The following is a 23467-nucleotide window of genomic DNA, read 5'->3' as shown; positions in this document are numbered from 1 at the left end:
ACACTTACAATGTTATTCAAAAAGCCAGAAGGAGGCAGATTTGTTGCTCTTCTGGAGATTGGGTTCTCTCTGCTTATTGCTTTGTGTGAATCTATGTCATACTGCTATATTGCTAAACTCAAAAAAATGATATTAAACAATAATGGGAAAAAATTTTGGCTCCAGACTTCATTTCGGGCACGTCATCTCTGTGTCCTTGAGCCAGAAATTATTCGATTATTTGAATATGGAGAATTAAAATTTACAAATGTTTCTCCTATAAATATTGAATTTTTGATTTACACTAAAAACATAATTTTATCTTGGGTCAGTTTTTAGAAGTTGAAGTTAACTGAGCATGTCCAGAATGTATTGCTATTCAACAAAGCAATTTCACACTGACTTCATCTCACGGTTATTCTGAAAGGATGAGGTAGCTGAGCAGCACATTGTTTGGAACAGAAATAAGAATCCAAGCCCTGAGGCCTAAAGCAAATGCCCAAGTGCCCATCCACAGGTCATCTTTTCCTACAGTTTGTAGGTGGAACATATGACAAGGGCAGTTTTCTTCTGTAGTATACTTACCCCAAGATAATGGCCATCAATGAAGACAACAGGGAGGGAAGGGGCTTCAGAGACTCTCCTGCATCGTTCATCCAACTCTTTCCCATAGTCACCATTTAGAGCTATGTTTTTCTCTTCAAATTTTACTCGGTGGTTTTGGAAGATCTTTCTAACCAGTTCACATCTCTCAAAGGTCGTCCTCACCACACGAAGGCAGGTTGTATAAATCACTACCCGGTCGAATTCCAGGTCAGCTGATGGTTGCTGGAAGGAAAGCATTGAAGTGTAAATATATTTGCTTTACTTTCTTAGATTCTATTGTGTGTGCACAGTTTGAATTAACAGCATCGGGTAGATGTCTATACATTAAAGACACTCACAAAGGTTAAATGAACACTTTGTAAATATAGAGCCATACATCTCTAAGTTACCACACAAAGTGACCAGTTTTATACCTGTTTTATTGCTCTCTTTCATTTACACATTCTCTCTCTCACACACACATGCACACACACACACACACACACACACACACACATACACACACACAGCTATTTTAAGCATTTATTTTGAGTATATGTGCACCTATGTACAGGTTGGATGAGAGCTTGTGAAAGTTGGTTCTCTCTTTCTACCATGTGGTCCCCGAGATAGAATTCGGGCCATTAGTAGGAGAATACTCTTTGGTAGGAGAATGGAAAAAAAATGGAAGTTTTCCATCACAGAATCTAGATGTAATGTATAATATGTATATTACACATATATGGAAAAAGAAATTGTAGAACGTGAAGATGGAATATATGTGACATAAAAGCATAAATAGCTGCTGAGGTGGTGAAGAAGACAGAACATTGTGTTTGAATAAGAATAAAATATAATACTGCTGGTAGGATGGCCTAGCAGGCATCTCCCAACAAGCCCAGTGGCCTGAATTCCATCTCAGGGACCACATGGTAGAAAGAGAACCAACTCTCACAAGCTCTCATCCAACCTGCACATAAGTACATATATACTCAAAATAAATGCTTAAAATAGCTGTGTGTGTGTGTGAGAGAGAGAGAGGGAGAGAGAGAGAGAGAGAGAGAGAGAGAGAGAGAGAGAGAGAAAGTGTAAATGAAAAAGAGCAATAAAACTGGTCACTTTGTGTGGTAACTTTAAAAACAAAACAGAAAAAAAATAAACTCAAGACAATGAGACATTTCAAGAAATTTAGCAAGAAATAATAATATGACTTAAGTGGTGCATTTTGGTTGCTTTTCTTTTTATTAGCATGTGAAATAAGTTTAATATTAATGATGATTAATCATTAATAAATAATGAACAGTTGATTTTTTTATTATGGAGATATTGTTCAGTATCTATATTGTCTCCTAATCCACTAAGGAGAAAGCCAAATAATCTGAAAGCTTGATAATGAGACACTGCCACAGAATATGAATGGCTAACATTTGAACACTGAAAAATCCTTAGACTTCTGAGTCACAGTTTGCTGTGACTTAATAAACACTGAACTATGGGAAGGTTTTGAAGCTGAAGCAGCATAGCACTCATGTACGTACTTTCTGAGTGACGTGCCTCTAACATGCGGCAAAAAGGCTCTGTCACAAGGAGTCAGGATTGGGTGGTGCAGAATGGGAGTGTATCAAAACCAGCACAAGAGGGCAGAGGGACTGATGGGAGAACTAAAAATACAGTAAGTATTCAGACATGCCAGAGGAGAGGCAAGCAATACCCAAAGTCAAGGTGACAACTGTTCAATTTAATAATCTTTTCGATGCTTTCTGAGAAACCAGATGCCCGTAGCCACTTGTCTGAGATCCCTGTCCATAAAATTAATTATCTTAAACATTTTATCCCACTGATATGTAAAGCCAACTAACACAACAGGGCTATGGTCGTTTAAAGCACCCACATGACTTTTAAAACTCCCATGAAGTAAAACAATTAGATCAGGAACCATTCCAGACAACTCAGTGCTAAAACCAGCCAGCCAGAGCGTCATTACTTTAGATTCAAAGAAGTCGGATGGATGTTCTAAGATACAAATGGAAAAACAGTAGTAAAGAAATCTAAAGCCATAAGAATGTCAACGTAATGGTCTCCCCTCCCAGAAAGAAAGGACACGTTTGAAAAAGATATAGGAAGGACCTACTAAGTCAGTGTTCCTCACATATGAGTGACTATGGGACCACTCACTGGAATATGAGAAACCCAGGATGGCCACATCATCAAGATGTGATTCTTCTGAAAATGAGAAAAATTCTTGTTGGGGAGATATGTGGGGACTGGGAGGAGGTGTGATTATATTGCATTGTGTACGTGTATGAAGTTATCAAAAATTTAAAAAATCAAGACATAGGATAACTCATTTCTCCAACAAAATATAGCAAGTTAGCTAAAACCTCAGAAGCCTAGAAGGAATGAGTGACTTCACAACTCTGAAGGTAGAACAAAGGACAGAGGTAACGAGAACACAGGGAGAGTAACATCTAAAAGATTAGATGAAGTCACTGAGTTATAGGTGACAAACATAATTGTTTACACATAAGCTTAAAGTTCTTAATTTAGGAGACCATCTGATTTGTAAGTGGTTTTATCAAATTAAAAAGGTTCAAAAGAGCTAGAGAGATGGCTCGGGGGTTAAGAGCACTGACTGCTTTTCCAGAGGACCCGAGTTTAATTCCCAGCATCTTCAAGGAAGTTCACAACTGTGTAACTCCTGTTACAGGAGATCTGACACCTTCACACAGACACATGCAGGCAAAACACCAATGCACATAAAATAAAAATACACAAGAAATGATTATAAAAATGTTCTATAAACCTTACATAGACCAATTATCTGAAAGCTGAATATGGTATATGTTAAATTTCTGTCGCTATAACAAACGTCTGAGGAACTCATCTTATCAGGAGAAAAGCTTACTTTAGCTCACAGCATGAGAAGTTTCAGTCTAGGACTGAGAGACTTAATTGCTTTGGGCCTATGATGGGCCTATGGTGGGGTTGTGTGGTACAGTAAAACTGCTTGCTTTATGAAGTGAAGGGGAGGAAGAAGGGCCATGGTTCTACCATAACAGCGCTGAGGGCATTCTTCAGTGATCAAAAGGCCACCTTGTAGCCCTCTATTTTTAAATATACTACTACTTCCCAACAGCTCCACTCTTGAAATCAAGCTTTTAACACATGGGCTATTAGGGAGCATTCAATGTATAATTTCTGTCATAATATAAACCACTAGAGTAGAGAAAGCATGGCCTTGTCAGTTAGATATTTTTGGGTTCTAACTCAGGCTCTCTATGTGTGCTTGGGAAGCAAGTGAGTTAGTAAGCCTCAGTTTTCTTATCTCTCAAATGTAATAATAGTGGCATTACTATTTTCTAACTGCTTTGCTGAGACGATTAAGTAAGAGCTACTATGAAAACAGCTAGCAAGATACTAAATGGTAACTCAATGTTCAAAGTTAAAGAGAAAAAGCGGGGAGTAATGAGACTCTAGTAAGATTATGGAAATATGCTTTTGTTTTAATCCCAGATGAGGGATATATGGGGCTGCTTCATGTTGTCCACAACAAACTATGACTTGCCTCCTGCTCTAGCAAAGGCATGCTTTCCAGCTGCAGATAGTTTCTGCAGTTGTGTGGTGTCTGGAATTCTGGGGACTTCTCAAATGCTAGAGCTCCCATAGAAGGAGCTATTTGGCCAGTTGGTGGCTGGATGCTGTTGGTTGCAGTTTTTGAAGTTTGTCTAGTAGCAATGTGCAAAGAAACAAAAAGAAGAAATTAGATGTCCTGGTGGCGAAGATAAAACTTGCCCCCAAGAAACTCAAAGCCCCTAAACAACAGGAAAGAGTCTAATGATATTATAACCCCTTTCCCCTCTATCCTTTTCTCTCTCCTTCCTGGTGTTAGGGGGTTGAAAGGGTGGAGGAGGAGAGGTGGAGAAAAGAGAAAGTAAATAATAACACGAACAGTAAAACGTCTAGTTGTGGGGGCGGGGTGGGTGGTTACAGTTCCCTATGAAGTGTTTAAGATTGAAAACACACAAAATGTTAGAGGGGAAAATGAAGGTGACCAATGACAAAGGCAGATCATTTCTACATTTTAAATTCAGACACACTGCATCTTAGGACCTAAGCAGGTGCTCTTGGTCGGCAGCTCCTCTTCCCATTCACCGCGATGGAAATGGAGATAGGAGGGTCACTGTATACAATGTAGCCTTCAGAGGATGGCCAAAGCTCTCCTTTCTCTGATCTCTGGGGATCTTTCCTTTATAATTAGGTTCTCATTTCTCTCTTTGTTCTCATTTAATCCCTAGTGCCAGGACCTGTAACTTTGTGTTAAGTAGAGATGTCAAAAAGGACAACTTCACCACATACAAGACCTTATTAAGGAAAGAAACATTTGTTGAGGTTATGGTTGTGGTTGTGATTCTTCTTACTCCTCCTCCCCCTCCCCCTTCCTCTCCCTCCTTTCCCTCCTCCCACTCCTCCGCCGCCTCCTTATCTTTCTCCTCCTCCTCCTCCTTCTCCTTCTCCTTCCTCTTCCTCTTCCTCTTCCTCTTCCTCCTCTTCCTCTTCCTCTTCCTCTTCCTCCTCTTCCTCCTCTCCTCTTCCTCTTCCTCTTCTTCTTCTTCCTCAATTACTGCAGTGTTAGCTGTGAATTTCTCAGGTATAGTCTTGGCTATGATAAAGATATTGCCTTCTGTAGTAGGTTTTCTTTGAAGCTTTATCACATACAGGTGTTGAGCTCGATGGATATTAGATTGGGAGGATTTGTTATACCTCCCAGCTCCTCCTGATAGAGAACTTGAGCTTACATCCTTTTAAAATAACGGTTTGTCATCCTTTCAGTCATGAGAATAAACAAACATAGTGCTATGCACAAGGTATGTATCATGGTATGCAATCAAAGACGTCCTCCTTCGCAATATGGCTTACAGTCTGAAATAACAGCGTACAAAAGTAAATGTAGTGCTGCAACTTGCTAGGTACACTGAGACTAATGCTTAAGGAGCTAGAACATTGCACAGGATGCTCTCTAAGGTTGCTTTAGAGGTCCATTTCTGACATTTGTGTTGATAGTGGAAGGATAAGTTTAGGTAAAAATCCGATGGAAAATACTGCCTACTGGTTCGATGGGATGGGAGGAGCTTGTGATGCTTAAACCACCTCAAATGTCTTTTCTTAAAACATAAGGAAAAGGAAATTGCATGTTACTCAACTCCTCTAGATTCGTTTGAAGAGCTCGTGTCATGTTATGGCTACTCTAAATCTCAAAAGCCTTTAACCTAAGAGGGCTATGATATGCATAAACGATGGTGCAAGTTGCACTGAATCATATTAACACTTCAAAAAGACAAATGGAGAAAGGCCAGTGACACAGTTGCATAAGATGGGTGCCACACAAATGTAGCCAGTGCTAATGGTAGCATAATCTAAACAAATGGCTTGCCCAGAGTTATGTAGGCCACATTCTGAATAATTATATTCAACCTCACTGCCAGCTCCTTCGGTCTGAGAACAAAGGCTGAATGAACATGGGATAAATTGAGGCTAGGGAATATGGTTATATATTAGAGTAGAATATTATGTATAATATAGAAGTATGCCTGCCTAGAGGTAGGAATATTTTGAGTGAATTTTGAAGAATTTTTCCAATTTTATTCTATGAATTTTAAATAATAACTCCGTTGACAAAAAAATTGTCTATATTTGATTCATTTTTCTATCCCTCAACAGATTTGTCAAAGCATCTGGCCAGAAATCTAAAAATAGCTTCTCAGTGGTACACTAGCCGTTTTCTCCCTCCCAGAGGGTTACCATGGGAATAGCATGAGGAGAGAAAAGATGGAAGACCCTGGAACAGCATAGATAAGGCACTGCTGTGAGGTCTGCTGACCTCAAAGAGCCCCAGGGAGCAATAAGGGAGGGCTTCTCCTCCTTTGTATGAGTTACAAAGATGAGGCTTGCAGATGCCTGGGGCCTTCCCCACAATCTGTAGCAACTAGACAGAAATGGGGGGAATGCGTATGAAGGAGTCTGAGGGGCTGCGAGTCAGCCTGTGTGCCCTGTCCATGCAATAGCCCCTGTGAAATGCTATCTGCATCTCTATTCATCGTTAGGCATTCTGAAACCTTCGCTCCACTGGATCAGCCCTTGGACTTAGTCCCCACACATCCCATTCAGGGCAACAGTAGGGTACAGGCTTAGCCCTTGGACCTGGTGGATTGTTTACAGTAGCTGTCTGTTAGGTTGTAGCCAGGGTTGGATAGACTTCTTGATACAGTCCTCTAAGCCTTGCTCAAGTGTACTTCAAGGCCTAAAGGAATCCAGATCTAATTAACTCCAGGAATTCCAGTCTTAAGACAATAATAATATTACTACAAAATAATAATGATAATGATAATAATAATGATGATAATAATATGTTTAAAATGTCTTTGAACATCAGTGGCAGACACAATGTTAACAATAAGTTTTCATGTATTTAATTCTCAGTGTAATTTCCATGTGGTACTCTCTAAGGTCATGAATCTAAATTCTAGTTTCAGAGAGGGTCCTGATTAGATGACAGAGTAATACAGATTCAGCTAAGTCAGCATAGAGAACTAGATAATTGCCCTTCCAAAGTCTGGGAGCTCCCCCTGCTCCCCAACCTGACCCCACTGAACCCCAGCACTTCACTATTATGTCCTTTCCCTTTTCATACCAAAGTGACTACTAACTCACACTTTGTTGTTAGACTCCATTGCCCATGGGGTAGACCGTGACTTAAAATCTTTGCTTCCTTAATAAATTACATCCTATATAAAGCAGTAAATTATATCACACTGGGGTACAATTTTCAGGGGTGTGTGTGTGTGTGTGTGTGTGTGTGTGTGTGTGTGTCTTTTTTAAAAGACTCCCTTGAGATATGTAAAGTGTGGAGATCTTTTGTCCTCCTCCTGAAAGCAAGTAGGCCAGGAGTTTTGAGTTACATAGCGCATCAGAAAGCACTCTGGGACCAGACCCAGATTTCCTGATGACCTGACAGGCCAGTCTGGAGATTTTAATCAGCAGGCCAGCAATGGAACAGGGCTATGGCTTCTGCAAGTGGCAGAACATTCTTAATCTGATGCTTGCTCGTTTTTCCTCTCCATGAGACTCTGAAAATACTTGTAGCTCAATATGTTAAAAGACGCATCTTAAAATTGTGTTGAATAATTAACCACTCATCCTAATTCTCAATGGTATATGTGTAGAGCTCCGTTGGGAACTTCTCCACATTGCTCTGTGAGACACAAATGGTTCATTTAACTGTAGCTCTGCTTCCTGCTTACTGCGCCTTCAGTGCATCTCTGGAGACTTCCTGTGCCTTATGTTCATTGCCATACATGATGAAAGTTAAGATCCAGACTTAACAGATGAGGAAATCTAGGCTTAAGGTACCCAGGTAACTCAGAGGGAAGGGATTAAGGTCAGAGCAGAATGTGTGCCCTTTCTAGAGCATGATACTATGTGATTCTGCAAGTTATAAATAACCAAAGAAAGACACTGTTCTAGAACTGAATAGCAAGTTACACCAGGATGGGATTGTCAAAGGGACAACCTTGGTAGTGCTTGCTTCTCCCTCCACTTTTAATCCTCCGTTAAATGTCACCACCTCAACAACATCAACAACCTCAGGCAACATCACCACCGCCAGCCAGGCAACCATTCCTCCTTACACCATTAACAAAGCCCCTCTGTCCTCTTACCCAATCTTTTCCTTTAAAATAGGCAGGACTAGGGAATATTATAGAGTGCACACTATCTGCTCCCTACCAGGACCTACAAATAAACTATACTTCTACTAAATCAGGGACTCACGTTTTTCCTAAGAACTAAGAACCTGTGACACAATCTGGTACATAGTAGGTGCATAATAATAATTTCTATACTTTCCTATAATTTAGACAGATTTTGTTCATTTCCCTCTCAGCAACTAAATGATCTTAACTTAAATATACTCAAACATTGTAAGTCCCTTACTTGTAAAATTAGGACCTTAAGTGCTACCGTATAATCATTTGTGAGGTAAGACTCTTTGACAAATGGGAAATAACAAAAACCTAGTATCTAACAAACACTCAGCAAAAGATGTGTTGTGTTGAAAATGTCATTGCTAATATAAAATGCCATTGACGTATCAGCTTCATCACTCTTCCATAAGCTAAAGGTCACAAGTAAAGTTACACATCAATATGCACTTCAATGGCGGGCTTTTACACTGTTGTGCAAGGATTACAAACCAAACCTCCTACTGAGGGCAACTGTTATTCATATATTTTTAGGCATGTGCAAATAGTCAAGTCAGAAATATTTATCAAATGTCACAAAAACCCTCCTTTTCTCAGCGCCCAACTTTGCGGATATGAATGAACGAGCAAGCACACTCCACAGGTGAATATTTCTATAAAGGGAACTTTCTGGTTCGTTAATGTCCCAAGACTGTACAAGAAAAACGTTAATGACCTCCCAAGAAATTGTTGATCTGTTCAGATTGACTGCTAAACGAGACATTAACTGAGAAGTCAATACTGTCCTACTCACCAAAATTAAAATGACCGTTCAGAGAGAGCCCTCCCGAGACACCGCTGATCTTGCAGCACGTCTGACTGACTATGTGGATAAAGAAGCCTCCCTACCCCATCAGAAAGCTGGTGCCTGCGGGGCAGGCAGTGTCTCTCTGGCATTCAGCACTAAGCCAGCTCAAGGTTTCAGGTGGAAACCTGGATTTTAATCTTTTGAAAAACCCAAAGAACATGGCAGCAGGAATGTTCTAGCTCAAAGCAGTAATGGAAGCTTGTTCCAGCCTCCCCTTTAAAGGGCGCTTGCCTCTTCCCGCCACTGCCTTTCCTCCTATTCCTCTGTATCCAGACAATTCCGATTGCTGGCACTGTCCACGACGGCCTTTAGATTGGCATTCATCATGTGATATCAAGGCTACCCCACACACTCATTCACATTTGAGAAAAAAGCAGACCTACGCAGTCTAATTGGTTGGAACAAGTTTTTCTGTTTCTGAGACAAAGCCTCACTGTGTACCTTCTTTCCTTTTTCAGCCTCCCAAGTGCTGGATACGGGAATGAGCCACCGTACCATGCTCAAACTTTTGTTTCAGGACAAAAATGCTTGCACCGAGCAACCCATCTCAACCACAGCTTTGATACTTGGCAGCTATGATCATAGCATTCTTGTCCAGGGGCTACTCGGAAACCTAATTGGTCAAGTTGTTTCTGGGTCTGTACACAAAGATGTTTTTAGAGGAAATTTGCATTTGAATTTAAAAGAATATACAAAAGAATGTAGTCAGACACCATGATGTCTGTGGGTGGGGGGTGGGGCAGAGCAAGGCAGAGAGGTAGAGCAAGGCTGGCCCTGTGCTCTCTAGCTGGCTACTTGACATCCACCCTCTTTTTCCCTTCTGTTTTTTCCTTTTTTTGTTCTGAAGGTTATAGAAAATTACAGTTGCTTTAAACTATATTGAGGTTTTCCTGGGTCTCCAACTTGGCCAAAAGTTAAATAGTAAGACTTCACAACCCCCCTAAGTCCAAGGCCAACATCATATAAAAATCCCTTGCTAGACATAAATACCTTTCTGTACAGAGATAGACAATGGCTGTGTCTTAGTTAGACACATGGTAAAATACCATGAGCAAAAGCAATTTGGAGAAGAAAAGGTTTATTCACCGTGTAGCTTTTATTCCAGCATCCAAGACAAGGCAGGAGCTTAAGGCCAGAAGAGCTGACACAGAGGCCGTGGAAAGGTGCTGCATACTGGCCTGCTCCTCATGGCTTGCTCAGCCTGTTTTCTGGCGCTGTCGGTCATCTTCACAGCTGAGGTTTCTACCTCCCAAGTGAGTCCAGTTGGGTCAGGCTGACAAAGCACCGACAGATGCACTGTTGTTCCTCTGGAGAACTCTAATGGGGCAGCCATATGAGTGTGACAGACAGCTGACTTTTCTGGGATTAGGGTTTCTCATCTCTAATATGGGGGTCACAATAATCTAGCCACCAGGGAACTGTGATGTCCTATGTAAAATGCACCGGATCATACATTATGAATTATAAAACATTGCAAGCATGCCAGTGTCATTATAGCTCAATCCTCTCCTAGGGGAGAGACCGCTGTCTAAATCTAAAACCTCTTTTTTAGAGGAAACAATGTTCCTCTAAAGCCCCTCTTCCCATTTGAATAATCTCTCCTCTGTTGGGATATTTGTGAGCACTATTGATTGGTGCTTGATATTTTCTCATCTCCACAGATAAAATCTGTATCAAGGGAAGTGCCAAGATAATGACATGCGGTAGCATCCAGTCCCCAAACGCTGAGCTCTCAGACAACAGAAGCCAGACAGCAAATCAATCAGGTGCATCTACGAACAGAGATGTTTCTTAAAGTCTATTTTCTTCTCATCCTTTGAAATATGCAATTCACAAACCCAGAAGAAAACACTGGACAATAATAGCATCGGAATAAATGGCTAAGATGTCCCATGCTAACCATTTTCACATGTTATACTTTTCTTAAAATCAAAGCCCTCAGCACACATACAGCAGAGGGCTTCCTTGTCTGATCTCAGTGGGAGAGAATGTGCCAAATCCTGTAGAGGCTGATGCACCAGGGTGGGGGGATAGGAAGGGCAGCCACTCTCTCAGAGGCAAAGGGGAGCAGTGATGGGAGGAGAAACCCTGTGAAAGGGGACCAGGAGGGGCAGCATGTGGGATGTAAATACATAAATCATATATATACATATATATACACATATATACGTATATATATAATGTTGATATATAGATATATCAAGAGTCCTTTCTTTTCATCCCCCCAAATAATCAAACAATGATAAATGAGAATGTCCTTAATTTTCCACGCCAAGGGAAATGTTTGAATAATCAGGTAAACGTAACCAATTTTCCTTCTGTGCATTTGGAGGAGATAAAATCCTGCTTTAGGGGCTGCAGTACCTCATTCTAACTCATGCTTTCATGAAGCACGGGGAAGAGAAGTGATATCAGCCTCTGTGGAATTCCCAGAATAGAATGAGAACTGAAAACAAAGCCACTGAAAATTCAAAAGTTCAGAAAACTGAACCTAGCCTCGGGCAGATCCCTCATCCCCAGCTCTCCCTTGGGCTTCTGTATTTAACTCTTCTGTCTTTTGGACTGTGTGACTGATAATGGTCCCAACTTCAGCTAAATTCATTCATTCTCTGATTTTCATATTGCACATGATAGAAGTAATTAGTGTAGAGCATTCTGGGATATTAGAATTGTGTGCGTTTTAAGGAGTTGGCAAACCTTTAATGCTTTAAGACAAGAACTCTTAATATCTTAACTTCAAAAGGGAAACGTTGAGTCACAGCATAGTATGTCCTGCCTAAGGCCACTAGGAGGTAAAGTTTAGAACAGAGGCAGAAGGAACACCCATTCAGAGCCTGCCCCACATGTGGCCCATACATATACAGCCACCAAGCTAGATAAGATGGATGAAGCAAAGAAGTGCACGCTGACAGGAATCAGATGTAGATCTCTCCTGAGAGACACAGCCAGAATACAGCAAATACAGAGGCGAGTGCCAGCAGCAAACCACTGAACTGAGAACAGGACCCCCGTTGAAGGAATCAGAGAAAGGACTGAAAGAGCTTGAAGGGATTTGAGACCCCATGTGAACAACAATGCCAAGCAACCAGAGCTTCCAGGGACTAAGCCACTACCTAAAGACTATACATGGACTGACCCTGGGCTCCAACCTCATAGGTAGCAATGAATAGTCTAGTAAGAGCACCAGTGGAAGGGGAAGCCCTTGGTCCTGCCAAGACTGAACCCCCAGTGAATGGGATTATTGGGGGGAGGGCGGTAATGGGGGGAGAATGAGGAGGGGAACACTGATATAGAAGGTGAGGGGGAGAGGTTAGGGGGATGTTGACCTGGAAACCGGGAAATGGAATAACAATTGAAATATAAATAAGAAATACCCAAGTTAATAAAGATGGAGGGGGAAAAAAAGAAAAATAATGAACCTGGTACTTAATCCAAATAACAGAATTTATGACTTTATGTGAGCTTGTTAACTATTTATTGACTGTGACTGATTTTATATCCCATTTTATTTGGTAAAGAGTATGAAATTAGAAAGACCAATACAGGATTTATGACTGGTAAGCTTTCATGGATAAAGGTTTTAAACAGCATATTGATTAATTTCATTACAGTAACTAACTATAAGCTTAATGTCCTAGAGAAACAAACAGTATTTTACAAGGCTGGAGTCAAAGTCTCTTTCGAGCAAATATCAAGGAGCCAACAGAACCACAGGACCTTCAAAGTCTTGCTTTGTCTTTGCGGGGAACAGGTTCCTTGAGTCATGATTCCTCCCATTGCCATCCCCTATCTTCAAAGCACCTGACCACAATTTATGCTGCTTCTGTGATTCTGCCTCTCCTGCTGTCCTTTTATAACCACCTTGTGATTATAGTGGTCTCGGTTAATAATCTAGTACATTTTTCTCATTTTAATATGCCTAGTTTCATTATAATGTGACGCTATTTTGACTGAAAGGTAACAAAGTCATAGTTTCTGGATATTATGAGACATAATTTTTGGAATAAGATATATAAGCTATCATCAATCTGCCTTCCACAAACAAATAGATAATTACACAGATAATAGATACACATAAAAGATTAGATAGATGATATATAAATAGAAGATAATGATAGACAGACAGACAAATAGACAGATATATGATACATACATACATGCATGCATACATACACACGCACATACATATTGGTTGATTTTAAAGTACCATATCTTAAGTATAGGAATCAAAAAACACTGAAGTTATACAATGTTAAAGCCCAAAAGAAACCTGTAGTTAATCCAGTACAGTTCAAACAAATGTACAGCAGTGTCAGGAACACTTAAACCAGTGGTCGCTAGCCTAAGCCATCTTCTGTGTTATCCACATACACACTACAACCTGAGCGAAAGTACAAAAGAGAAGCATAAAACATCTTGCTCTTCTAAAACCTTCATAAAAGCATCTGTAAGATGCTTCCTCAAGCTGATATTTAAACAGGAAGGACATAGGCGCAAAGACAGTGCCCTACAGAGAAGGAGTTGGTGTATCCCTGTCAGTCAGGCATGACTCATGCCCTTTGAACTCTATTCTATCTCTTCTCTTCCTTGCAATAAGTTTGCCTCTAATTGTCATAGAAATTATGCACTGCTAAAGCCATTGTCAGAGAAGACTGGGAACTTGCTATCAAAGTCAGACATGAAGTAGGACCAAATGTGGGAGACCCTTTTTATGGCAAAGGAAAATACAAGTGAAAAGAGTTAAAATTTCTGCAATAGAAGATGAGTAGTGGTAGCACACTCATTTAATCCCAGCACTCAGTAAGCAGAGGGAGGCAGATCTCTGAGTTCGAACTCACCCTGGTCTATAGAGCAAGTTCCAGGTCAACCAGGACTACACAGAGAAACCTTGTCTTGAAAAATAAAAGTAACATTGCTCTCTGTTGCAGAATTTATTGGCTTTAACTTGTGTGCATTTTATACAGGCAACCACAGATGTTGTGAGTTTATCGGTGAAGCAGTATTTTTAGGTCCAGAAGTCATTGTTAGACTTGTGGTACTCTCTGACCTCTGAACCTGACAATATTACTTCCCTTCTTCCACAGTGGTCTCTGAATCATGCAAAAGGGGTGTTATACAGATGTTCATTTATGGCTAAGGAAGGACTCTACTAATATTTATTCCTTATATTTTGACTAGTACTGAGTTTTTTATTAAACCGCCATCCATTGCACTTAGATAGATAGATAGATAGATAGATAGATAGATAGATAGATAGATAGATAGATAGGTAGATAGATAGATAGATAGATAGATAGATAGATAGATAGATAGATAGATAGATGCCTAGGGCTCTGGTCACTGAGCCTAACCTCTTTGATGAGTTTCATACCAGTGAGTCTGAAGAAAAACAAGAGGAACAGCATTGAAGGAATCATAGCTGAAGCTGTCCTTTAGCATCCATGTGCATGTAAGCCAGGGCACGCATGCATGGGCACACATGTATACATATGAAGACAGAGAGAGAGAGAGAGAGAGAGAGAGAGAGAGACAGAGAGAGAGAGAGACAGAGAGACAGAGAGACAGAGAGACAGAGACAGAGACAGAGAGACAGAGACAGAGACACAGAGAGACAGAGACAGAGACAGACAGAGTGAGACAGAGAGACAGAGACAGAGAGACAGAGATTCAGATCATTAACCAAGACACCAACTGATACAATACCCAGAATTCTACCAGTGTGAATAAACTTTATGATTGATCTTGTTCTTCATAAGTAAAACCAAAAGCAAACAAAATCTAAAAGAACTTTCCAGGAGCTGCATTCTTTGAGGGAATGATAGCCACAATAGTTTTCACACACTGGGGACATATGCATCTCTATACTCCCATGTGACCAAGGCTTCAGTTTAACGAGCACACCTCAGGAGATTTCCTTCCTCTTACCTTCAAATGCTCATGCCAAGAATTCTGAGCCTAAAGTCGATCCATTCTTATCACCATGTACAAAGCTTAAGTCCAAGTGGATCAAGGACCTCCACATCAAACCAGATACACTCAAACTAATAGAAGAAAAAGTGGGGAAGAGTCTCGAACACATGAACAAAACACCAATGGCTTATGCTCTAAGATCAAGAATCAACAAATGGGACCTCATAAAACTGCAAAGCTTTTGTAAAGCAAAAGACACTTTCATTAGGACAAAACGGCAACCAACAGATTGGGAAAAGATCTTTACCAGTCCTACATCTGATAGAGGACTAATATCCAAAATATACAAAGAACTCAAGAAGTTAGACTCCAGAGAACCAAATAACCCTATTAAGAAATGGGGTACAGAGCTAAACTAAACATTCTCAGCAGAGGATTATCGAATGGCCAAAAACCACCTAAAGAAATATTCAACATCCTTAGTCATCAGGGAAATGCAAATCCAAACAACCCTGAGATTCCACCTCACACCAGTCAGAATGGCTAAGATAAAAAGCTCAGGTAACAGCAGATGCTGGCAAGGATGTAGAGAGAGAGGAACACTGCTCCATTGTTGGTGGGATTGCAAACTGGTACAACCACTCTGGAAATCAGTCTGGAGGTTCCTCAGAAAATTGGACATTGAACTACCTGAGGACCCAGCTATACCTCTCTTGGGCATATACCCAAAGGATGCTCCAACATATAACAAAAACACATGCTCCACTATGTTCATAGCAGCCTTATTTATAATAGCCAGAAGCTGGAAAGGACCCAGATGCCCTTCAACAGAGGAATGGATTAAAAAAATTGTGGTACATCTACACATTGGAGTACTACTCAGCTATCAAAAACAATGACTTCGGGGTTGGGGATTTAGCTCAGCAGTAGAGCGCTTGCCTAGCAAGCAGGAGGCCCTGGGTTCGGTCCCCAGCTCCAAAAAAAAAAAACAAAAAAACAAAAAAAAACAATGACTTCATGAAATTCATAGGCAAATGGAATGAACTAGAAAATATCATCCTGAGTGAGGTTACAAAATCACAGAAAAACACACTTGGTATGTACTCATTGGTAAGTGGATATTAGCCAAAAAGCTCAAATTACCCAAGACGCAATCCACAGACCTCATGAAGCTCAGGAAGAAGGATGAACAAAATGCAGATGCTCCCACTCCTTCTTAAAAGGGAAAAAAATATCCATAGGAGGGGATATGGAAGCAAAGTTTAGAGCAGCAACTCAAGGAATGGCCATTCAGAGCCTAACACACATGCAGCCCACATATATACAGCCACCAAAACTAGATAAGATTGATGAAACTAGAAAATGCATGCTGAAAACGACCAGATATAGATCTCTCCTGAGAGACACATCCAGAGCATGTCCAACACAGAGGTCAATGCTAGCAGCAAACCACTGAACTGAGAATAGGAGCCCTTGGGGGGAATTTGAGGAAGGATTGAAAGAGCTGAAGGAGCTTGCAACCCCATAAAAACAACAATGCCAACCAACCAGAGCTTCCAGGGACTAAGCACTACCAAAAGACTACACATGGACTGACCCTGGGCTCCAACTGCCTATGTAGCAGAGAATAGCCTTGTTGGGGCACCAGGGGAAGGGGAAGCCCTTGGTCCTGCCAAAGTTGGACCCCAGTGCAGGGGATTATGGGAGACAGGGGCCAATAAGGGGGATGTATAGTGCGAATACCCATATGGGGGAGGGGGAGGGGAGGGAATGGGGGCTTATGGACAGAAACCAGGAAGGGGAATAATGTTTGAAATGTACATAAAGAAATATATCTAAAGTAAATAAATAAATAAATAAACAAACAAACAAAACAGAATTCTGAGCCTAGAGGGAGGAGGCCCGCTGTGATTCCTACTATTAGTTCTCTCTAGTAAGAGAAGCCACAACCAGTTGATATCCACACCTCCATCCACATCCTAAGCTCTACCCACATCCATTGGACATGTCCTGATGGATACTCTCTCCTGTCCCTTCGCCTATACCCTGTCACAACATATACAACTCTCAAATCTCATAGTACCCACCGCCTGGTGCCTAGATTACTGTATCCTATTTGCCTTGTCTAATTCAAATTTCTTCCTGGTACATTATCTCCTTCCCACCAAAATCAGGATATTTTCAAATGTCTATCCTATGGGAATATATATATATATATATATATATATATATATATATATATATATAATTTTGCTTTTATCAATACTTCAGCAAAAAAAGTGGCCCCTATTCCCTACCTTATAAAAATCTGAACTTCTCAGCTTGGATTATAACTTAATAACTTTCTTTATAAACTGCCCCAAACTTCTTAATTTTTCCTTACCTTTATAACTTCAAGCATGTTCTTACTATAAAAATTAAAATTAAGAGACTCCGGGGCCGGCGGATCCCTGCCCTCAGCAGCTCTCTGCTCCCAGGCCCCCTGGAGGGGAGTTCTCGCTGCCTGGTCGGGCGGGCACTCCTGAGGCAGCAGAGCGGAGGAGACCACCAACGCTGCCCACACCTGCCCACATCCCTGGCCCAGGAGGAAACTGTTAACGGCCTCTGGGTACCCGTAGAGGAGGGCCCAGGAGCAGCAGGTCCACTGCGCTGAGACACCGCACCTGAAGGGACCACCAGATAAACAGTTCTCTGCACCCAAACCCCGTGGGAGGGAGAGCTAAACCTTCAGAGAGGCAGACACGCCTGCGAAACCAGAAGAGACTGCTCTCTGCACACAGTACTGATCCCAGAGGAAAACACCAAAAGATATCTGGAACCCTGGTGCATGGAACCTCCCGGAAGGGGCGGCACAGATCTTCCTGGTTGCTGCCGCCGCGGAGAGCCCATGGGCAGCACCCCACGAGCGAACTTGAGCCTCGGGTCCACAGGTAAGACCAACTTTTCTGCTGCAAACGACTTGCCTGGTGAACTCAAGACACAGGTCCACAGGAACAGCTGAAGACCTGTAGAGAGGAAAAACTACACGCCCGAAAGCAGAACACTCTGTCCCCATAACTGGCAGAAAGAAAACAGGAAAACAGGTCTACAGCACTCCTGACACACAGGCTTATAGGACAGTTTAGCCACTGTCAGAAATAGCAGAACAAAGTAACACTAGAGATAATCTGATGGCGAGAGGCAAGCGCAGAAACCCAAGCAAGAGAAACCAAGACTACCTGGCACCATCGGAGCCCAATTCTCCCATCAAAACAAACATGGAATATCCAAACACACCAGAAAAGCAAGATCTAGATTCAAAATCATATTTGACCATGATGCTGGAGGACTTCAAGAAAGACGTGAAGAACTCCCTTAGAGAACAAGTAGAAGCCTACAGAGAGGAATCGAAAAAATGCCTGAAAGAATTCCAGGAAAACATAAATAAACAAGTAGAAGCCCATAGAGAGGAGACACAAAAATCCCTGAAAGAATTCCAGGAAAACATAAATAAACAAGTAGAAGCCCATAGGGAGGAGACACAAAAATCCCTGAAAGAATTCCAGGAAAACACAATCAAACAGTTGAAGGAATTAAAAATAGAAATAGAAGCAATCAAGAAAGAACACATGGAAACAACCCTGGATATAGAAAACCAAAAGAAGAGACAAGGAGCTGTAGATACAAGCTTCACCAACAGAATACAAGAGATGGAAGAGAGAATCTCAGGAGCAGAAGATTCCATAGAAATCATTGACTCAACTGTCAAAGATAATGTAAAGCGGAAAAAGCTACTGGTCCAAAACATACAGGAAATCCAGGACTCAATGAGAAGATCAAACCTAAGGATAATAGGTATAGAAGAGAGTGAAGACTCCCAGCTCAAAGGACCAGTAAATATCTTCAACAAAATCATAGAAGAAAACTTCCCTAACCTAAAAAAGAGATACCCATAGGCATACAAGAAGCCTACAGAACTCCAAATAGATTGGACCAGAAAAGAAACACCTCCCCGTCACATAATAGTCAAAACACCAAACGACAAAATAAAGAAAAGAATATTAAAAGCAGTAAGGGAAAAAAAGGCCAAGTAACATATAAAAGGCAGACCTATCAGAATCACACCAGACTTTTCGCCAGAAACTATGAAGGCCAGAAGATCCTGGACTGATGTCATACAGACCCTAAGAGAACACAAATGCCAGCCCAGGTTACTGTATCCTGCAAAACTCTCAATCAACATAGATGGAGAAACCAAGATATTCCATGACAAAACCAAATTTACACAATATCTTTCTACAAATCCAGCACTACAAAGGATAATAAATGGTAAAGCCCAACATAAGGAGGCAAGCTATACCCTAGAAGAAGCAAGAAACTAATCGTCTTGGCAACAAAACAAAGAGAAGAAAAGCACACAAACATAACCTCACATCCAAATATGAATACAACCGAAGCAATAATCACTATTCCTTAATATCTCTCAACATCAATGGCCTCAACTCTCCAATAAAAAGACATAGATTAACAAACTGGATATGCAACGAGGACCCTGCATTCTGCTGCCTACAGGAAACACACCTCAGAGACAAAGACAGACACTACCTCAGAGTGAAAGGCTGGAAAACAACTTTCCAAGCAAATGGTCAGAAGAAGCAAGCTGGAGTAGCCATTCTAATATCAGATAAAATCAATTTTCAACTAAAAGTCATCAAAAAGATAAGGAAGGACACTTCATATTCATCAAAGGAAAAATCCACCAAGATGAACTCTCAATCCTAAATATCTATGCCCCAAATACAAGGGCACCTACATAAAAAAAGAAACCTTACTAAAGCTCAAAACACACATTGCACCTCACACAATAATAGTGGAGATTTCAACACCCCACTCTCATCAATGGACAGATCATGGAAACAGAAATTAAACAGAGATGTAGACAGACTAAGAGAAGTCATGAGCCAAATGGACTTAACAGATATTTATAGAACATTCTATCCTAAAGTAAAAGGATATACCTTCTTCTCAGCTCCTCCTCATGGCATTTCTTTCTCCAAAATTGACCATATAATTGGTCAAAAACGGGCCTCAACAGGTACAGAAAGATAGAAATAATCCCATGCGTATATCAGACCACCACGGCCTAAAACTGGTCTTCAATAACAATAAGGGAAGAATGCCCACATATACGTGGAAATTGAACAATGCTCTACTCAATGATAACCTGGTCAAGGAAGAAATAAAGAAAGAAATTAAAAACTTTTTAGAATTTAATGAAAATGAAGGTACAACATACCCAAACTTATGGGACACAATGAAAGCTGTGCTAAGAGGAAAACTCATAGCACTGAGTGCCTGCAGAAAGAAACAGGAAAGAGCATATGTCAGCAGCTTGACAGCACACCTAAAAGCTCTAGAACAAAAAGAAGCAAATACACCCAGGAGGAGTAGAAGGCAGGAAATAATCAAACTCAGAGCCGAAATCAACCAAGTAGAAACAAAAAGGACTATAGAAAGAATCAACAGAACCAAAAGTTGGTTCTTTGAGAAAATCAACAAGATAGATAAACCCTTAGCCAGACTAACGAGAGGACACAGAGAGTGTGTCCAAATTAACAAAATCAGAAATGAAAAGGGAGACATAACTACAGATTCAGAGGAAATTCAAAAATCATCAGATCTTACTATAAAAGCCTATATTCAACAAAACTCAAAATCTGCAGGAAATGGACAATTTCCTAGACAGATACCAGGTACCGAAGTTAAATCAGGAACAGATAAACCAGTTAAACAACCCCATAACTCCTAAGGAAATAGAAGCAGTCATTAAAGGTCTCCCCAACCAAAAAAGAGCCCAGGTCCAGACGGGTTTAGTGCAGAATTCTATCAGACCTTCATAGAAGACCTCATACCAATATTATCCAAACTATTCCACAAAATTGAAACAGATGGAGCACTACCGAATTCCTTCTATGAAGCCACAATTACTCTTATACCTAAACCACACAAAGACCCAACAAAGAAAGAGAACTTCAGACCAATTTCCCTTATGAATATCGATGCAAAAATACTCAATAAAATTCTGGCAAACCAATCCAAGAGCACATCAAAACAATCGTCACCATGATCAAGTAGGCTTCATCCCAGGCATGCAGGGATGGTTTAATATAATGGAAAACCATCAACGTGATCCATTATATAAACAAACTGAAAGAACAAAACCACATGATCATTTCATTAGATGCTGAGAAAGCATTTGACAAAATTCAACACCCCTTCATGATAAAAGTCCTGGAAAGAATAGGAATTCAAGGCCCATACCTAAACATAGTAAAAGCCATATACAGCAAACCAGTGGCTAACATTAAACTAAATGGAGAGAAACTTGAAGCAATCCCACTAAAATCAGGGACTAGACAAGGCTGCCCACTCTCTCCCTACTTATTCAATATAGTTCTTGAAGTTCTAGCCAGAGCAATCAGACAACAAAAGGAGGTCAAGGGGATACAGATCGGAAAAAGAGAAGAAGTCAAAATATCACTGTTTGCAGATGATAGCATAGTATATTTAAGTGATCCCAAAAGTTCCACCATAGAACTACTAAAGCTGATAAACAACTTCAGCAACGTGGCTGGGTATAAAATTAACTCAAATAAGTCAGTAGCCTTCCTCTACACAAAAGAGAAACAAGCCGAGAAAGAAATTAGGGAAACGACACCCTTCATAATAGATCCAAATAATATAAAGTACCTCGGTGTGACTTTAACCAAGCAAGGGAAAGATCTGTACAATAAGAACTTCAAGACTCTGAAGAAAGAAATTGAAGAAGATCTCAGAAGATGGAAAGATCTCCCATGCTCATGGATTGGCAGGATTAATATAGTAAAAATGGCCATTCTACCAAAAGCGATCTACAGATTCAATGCAATCCCCATCAAAATACCAATCCAATTCTTCAAAGAGTTAGACAGAACAATTTGCAAATTCATCTGGAATAACAAAAAACCCAGGATAGCTAAAACTATCCTCAACAATAAAAGGACTTCAGGGGGAATCACTATCCCAGAACTCAAGCAGTATTACAGAGCAATAGTGATAAAAACTGCATGGTATTGGTACAGAGACAGACAGATAGACCAATGGAACAGAATTGAAGACCCAGAAATGAACCCACACACCTATGGGCACTTGATTTTTGACAAAGGAGCCAAAACCATCCAATGGAAAAAAAGATAGCATTTTCACCAATTGGGCTGGTTCAACTGGAGGTCAACATGTAGAAGAATGCAGATCGATCCATGCTTATCACCCTGCACAAAGCTTAAGTCCAAGTGGATAAAGGACCTCCACATCAAACCAGATACACTCAAACTAATAGAAGAAAAACTAGGGAAGCATCTGGAACACATGGGCACTGGAAAAAATTTCCTGAACAAAACACCAATGGCTTATGCTCTAAGATCAAGAATCGACAAATGGGATCTCATAAAACTGCAAAGCTTCTGTAAGGCAAAGGACACTGTGGTTAGGACAAAACGGCAACCAACAGATTGGGAAAAGATCTTTACCAATCCTACAACAGATAGAGGGCTTATATCCAAAATATACAAAGAACTCAAGAAGTTAGACCACAGGGAGACAAATAACCCTATTAAAAAATGGGGTTCAGAGCTAAACAAAGAATTCACAGCTGAGGAATACTGAATGGCCGAGTAACACCTAAAGAAATGTTCAACATCGTTAGTCATAAGGGAAATGCAAATCAAAACAACCCTGAGATTTCACCTCACACCAGTGAGAATGGCTAAGATCAAAAACTCAGGTGACAGCAAATGCTGGCGAGGATGCGGAGAAAGAGGAACACTCCTCCATTGTTGGTGGGGTTGCAGACTGCTACAACCATTCTGGAAATCAGTCTGGAGGTTCCTCAGAAAATTGGACATTGAACTGCCTGAGGATCCAGCTATACCTCTCCTGGTCATATACCCAAAAGATGCCCGAACATATAAAAAAGACACGTGCTCTACTATGTTCATCGCAGCCTTATTTATAATAGCCAGAAGCTGGAATGAACCCAGATGCCCTTCAATAGAGGAATGGATACAGAAAATTTGGTACATCTACACAATGGAATATTACTCAGCTATCAAAAACAATGACTTTATGAAATTCGTAGGCAAATGGTTGGAACTGGAAAATATCATCCTGAGTGAGCTAACCCAATCACAGAAAGACATACATGGTATGTACTCATTGATAAGTGGCTATTAGCCCAAATGCTTGAATTACCCTAGATGCCTAGAACAAATGAAACTCAAGACAGATGATCAAAATGTGAATACATATCGCTCCTGAGAGACACAGCCAGAATACAGCAAATACAGAGGCGTATGCCAGCAGGAAACCACTG

General features: G+C 40.7%; 1 protein-coding gene across 1 annotated transcript in view; it reads right to left on the bottom strand.

The window, feature by feature from the left end:
* Positions 1–23467, bottom strand: part of Grxcr1 (glutaredoxin and cysteine rich domain containing 1) — a 122009-nt gene that overhangs the window by 50703 nt on the left and 47839 nt on the right. The window contains exon 2 of the mRNA XM_032916434.1: positions 565–807. Coding sequence (XP_032772325.1) covers positions 565–807 — 243 coding nt within the window. The remainder of the gene's footprint in view (positions 1–564; positions 808–23467) is intronic.

The sequence above is a fragment of the Rattus rattus genome, chromosome 11 (genome assembly GCF_011064425.1).
Source record: "Rattus rattus isolate New Zealand chromosome 11, Rrattus_CSIRO_v1, whole genome shotgun sequence".
NCBI lineage: Eukaryota > Metazoa > Chordata > Mammalia > Rodentia > Muridae > Rattus > Rattus rattus.
The sequence above is the reverse complement of the archived record's forward strand: the minus strand, read 5'-3'. Positions and strand labels throughout refer to the sequence as shown.